Source organism: Priapulus caudatus, unplaced genomic scaffold (assembly GCF_000485595.1).
Source record: "Priapulus caudatus unplaced genomic scaffold, Priapulus_caudatus-5.0.1 Scaffold1775, whole genome shotgun sequence".
NCBI lineage: Eukaryota > Metazoa > Priapulida > Priapulimorpha > Priapulimorphida > Priapulidae > Priapulus > Priapulus caudatus.
This window is the reverse complement of record NW_014578836.1, coordinates 11647-15852: the sequence shown is the minus strand read 5'-3', so window position 1 is coordinate 15852 and position 4206 is coordinate 11647. Positions and strand designations below refer to the sequence as shown.

General features: G+C 40.1%; 1 protein-coding gene across 1 annotated transcript in view; it reads left to right on the top strand.

Moving 5' to 3' along the window:
• The first annotated feature begins 607 nt into the window (after positions 1 to 607).
• LOC106817571 (cytochrome P450 2D4-like) overlaps positions 608 to 4206 on the top strand; it is an 11540-nt gene continuing 7941 nt past the window's right edge. Inside the window, exon 1 of the mRNA XM_014822245.1 lies at positions 608 to 746. Coding sequence (XP_014677731.1) covers positions 608 to 746 — 139 coding nt within the window. The remainder of the gene's footprint in view (positions 747 to 4206) is intronic.

The following is a 4206-nucleotide window of genomic DNA, read 5'->3' as shown; positions in this document are numbered from 1 at the left end:
AAATCTATCTATATACCTATTTATCTATTTATCTATTTATGTATCAATCTCTCTTTCTCTCTATTTATCCTCCATCTATTTAGCAATTAATTCATCTATTCATCTACCCTCTACTATCTATCTATCTATCTATCTATCTATCTAATCTATCTATCTATTAATCTATCTATCTATCTATCTATCTATCTATCTATCTATCTATCTATCTATCTATCTATCTATCTATCTATCTACTATCTATCTATTCATCTATCTATCTATCTATCTATCTATCTATCCTCTATTAACCCATCCATCTATTTTATAAATCTTCAATCCATATATCCATTTATCCATCTATCCATCTATCCACCTATCCCTTTATCCATCTGTCCATCCATCCATCTATCCGTCTAGCTATGTATCCATCTACATACATAATCATACATACATACATACATACATCATACATACATACAATACATACATACATACCATACATACATAACATACATTACTACATACATACAATACATACATACATACATACATACATACATACATACATACATACATACATACATACATACATACATACATACATACATACATACATACATATACAAATATGTTTCAGTTTACTGTTGTCGTCAACGATGTGGAGCTAGCAAGGGAGGCATTTCTCAACCAGGGCGAGCATACGGCGGCGCGACCATTCCACTATGTGCTGCAACGCTATGACGCGGACGATCGTGGTGTTATGAACGGTGCGTGCGTTATATTTTCATGTTCTGTTATGTCATACAGTACAAATTCAATGAAGCCATCTTTCAAAAACCATGATGCCACGAGCTGACCATATATTTAATAATGAGACAAGTGTTATATTGCGCATTGTGCCACGTATTGGCGTGTAACAGTAGATCAACGTACAGTACATTTCTTCTCATTTCATTTTGGTAATAATGAAAATCTATTCTTGTGTACGCAATTATTTGTACAGAACCCGATCTCCGACCAAATTCTCTGAGCCAGGTACATTATACTACATTAAAAAACTTCGGAACTGAATTATTTCGTGCAATGAAAAAACATAACTCCGTTTCTCTCTACAACTAAATTGAGCCTATCAAGGAAGAAATATGAATCTATAAAATGATCAATCTATCATGAGAAACTGCATTTGCGCGATCTCGTGGACACAGCCGGAATCAATATTAAGATTTGAACGGAATCAAAGCAGGGGTTAACTTAAGCTCTGTTGAGCTTGAGCTTATGTCCTGGCTTGCTAATCCCGGAGGGGGTTTTACAGCCTGTGGTAACGGTGGAGCTTTAGCACCAGGCATTCCATCTCAAGTCACACTGGTATCTAGTGTACCTGGAACAGGTTAAGAGTCTTCCCGAGCCTCATCATCACATTGCCGGCGGAGAACATAATCCTAATGTCTACGAACGATACCTTCGCCTATCATGTTAATCATATAGGACAGAAGTCATGTTTCCTCCACTATAAACTATTTCAATTTCAATTTCTGAATCGCTGCGTGTGTTTCACGTAACTTTTCTATATCATTTGTGCTTGTGGCGGTGTAATGACTCGGGTTTCTCAGAGTAGGTAACCCTTTTACATACACTATGTTAATTCTTTCTGGCTGCATGAGGTCACAGAGCCTCTGCAAAATCCTTGTCTGATCAAGCTGTCTGTACGAGCTGTAACAGTCGGGTCAGTACAAGATCTCAAGGTATATATGACTATATATGCCTAGCCGTGACGGGCGTAGTACGAGTTAAATGTTTCGTTAGGAAAACTACATATCCTAGCACAGGAAGCTCGGCTGGATGCTGTAGCAATGTCAACCTGCTTAGAGCAACATTATTCTCGTGAGCTTCGCCAGTTCAGGATTCTCGTGTATATGAATAGTCTCCCAATGTGTGTTACTTGTGCTAAACAAGAGTAGACACCACGTGTAATGTGCGCCCGTGTACGCCAAACAACCGCAGCAGGGGCATGTGATACGTCACCATGCCGAAGTGACGGCCAATGATGTATTGATGATAATGTTCGACTCTGTAAACTATAACAAACGCATCCTTGTCTTATTGGGGGTACCTCGACTCGGCAATAAACAGTGAGAGCGTGACGTAATATAGCGATGCATCACAGGCCAACAGCAACTCCTATTCCTGGTAAAAACGCATAAAGCCCTGAAGCATCTTTTCTGTCTTTTTAAATGTCTGGCTCTGCAAGGAACCCTATTCCTAGGCAGATTGCTTCCTCAATAAGCGATTCATGGAGTTGCAACTAGAGTTGCGAGATTTTGGAAAAACCGCACATAAAAAATTAGCAGCCCGGGGGATGACTTTAGTTCTATGATGACTTTAGGAAGAGCAATCTTTTGCAATACAATCTACCCTGTTTTCTAGCAGATGCATGCGCTCTGCATCGATCTCATGTCTCATGTATGTCGATGTTTATTAAATTGACATTTCTCTCGTTTGACACTGCATTCGAGCAGGCGACCCAGTACTGCGCCTAACAACTTCAATTGTTCCTTAAAAGACTCATCTGCTATCAATATGTCATGCAGACAGACATATACGGATGGAATTTTAGTTCAGCATGTTGTCCGTAATGTTTTCCAAAATTACTGGAGTAGTGGATACACCGAAAGGCAAGCCTTTGTTGTCGTAAATCCCAATGTCGGTATTTTTGGTAACGCTATGACGCGGACGATCGTGGTGTTATGAACGGTGCGTGCGTTATACTTTCATGTTCTGTTATGTCATACAGTACAAATTCAATGAAGCCACCTCTCAAAAACCACGATGCCACGAGCTGACCATATATTTAATAATGAGACATGTGTTATAATGCGCATTGTGCCACGTATTGGCGTGTAACAGTAGATCAACGTACAGTACATTTCCCCTCATTTCATTTTGGTAATAATGAAAATCTATTCTTGTGTACGCAATTATTTGTACAGAACCCGATCTCCGACCAAATTCGTTGAGCCAGGTACATTATACTAAATTAAAAGACTGCGATACTGAATTATTTCGTGCAATAAAGAAACATAACTCCGTTTCTCCCTACAACTAAATTGAGCCTATCAAGAAAGAAATATGAATCTATAAAATAATCAATCCGTCATGAGAAACTGCATTTCTACGCGATCTCATGGGCACTGCAGGAACCAATATTAATATTTAAACCGAATCAAAGCAGGGGTTAACTTAAGCTCTGTTGAGCTTGATCTCATGTCCTGGCTTGCTGATCCCGGAGGGGGTTTTACAGGCTGTGACAACGGTGGAGCATTAGCACCCGGCATTCTATCTTAAGTCACACTGGTATCTAGTGTACCTGGAACAGGTTCAGAGTCTTCCTGAGCCTAAACACCACATTGCCGGCAAAGAACATAATCCTAATGTCTACGAACGATACCTTCGCCTATCAGCCTAATTATATAGGACAGAGGTCATGTTTCCTCCACTATAAACTCTTTCAATTTGAATTTCTGAATCGCTGCGTGTGTTTCACGTAACTTATCTATATCATGTGTTCTTGTGGCGGTGTAATAACTCGGGTTTTTCCGAGTAGGTAACCCGTGTACATACGCTATGTTAATTCTTTCTGGCTGCATGAGGTCACAGAGCCTCTGCAAAATCCTTGTCTGATCAAGCTGTCTGTACGAGCTCTAACAGTCGGGTCAGTACAGGATCTCAAGGTATACATGACTATATATGCCTGGCCATGACGGGCGTAGTACGATTATTCCTGGTCAAAACGCATTAAGCCCTGTGCTGTTGAGAGATTTTGGAAAAACAGCACATAAAAAATTAGCAGCCCGGGGGATGACTTTAGTTCCATGATAACTTTAGGTAGAGCAATCTTTTGCAATACAATCTACCCTGTCTTCTAGCAGATGCATGCGCTCTGCATCGATCTCATGTCTCAGGTATGTGACATCGATGTTTATTAAACTGACATTTCTCTCGTTTGACACTGCATTCGGGCAAGCGACACAGTACGGTCTCTAACGACTTTAAGTGTTCCTTAGAAGACTCATCTGCTATCAATATGTCATCCAGACAGACATATACGGGTGGAATTTCAGTTCAGCATGTTGTCCGTAATGCTTTCCAAAATTGCTGAAGTAGTGGATACACCGAAAGGCAAGCCTATGTAGTCGCAAATCCCAATGTCGGTATTTTTGGTGGCATATA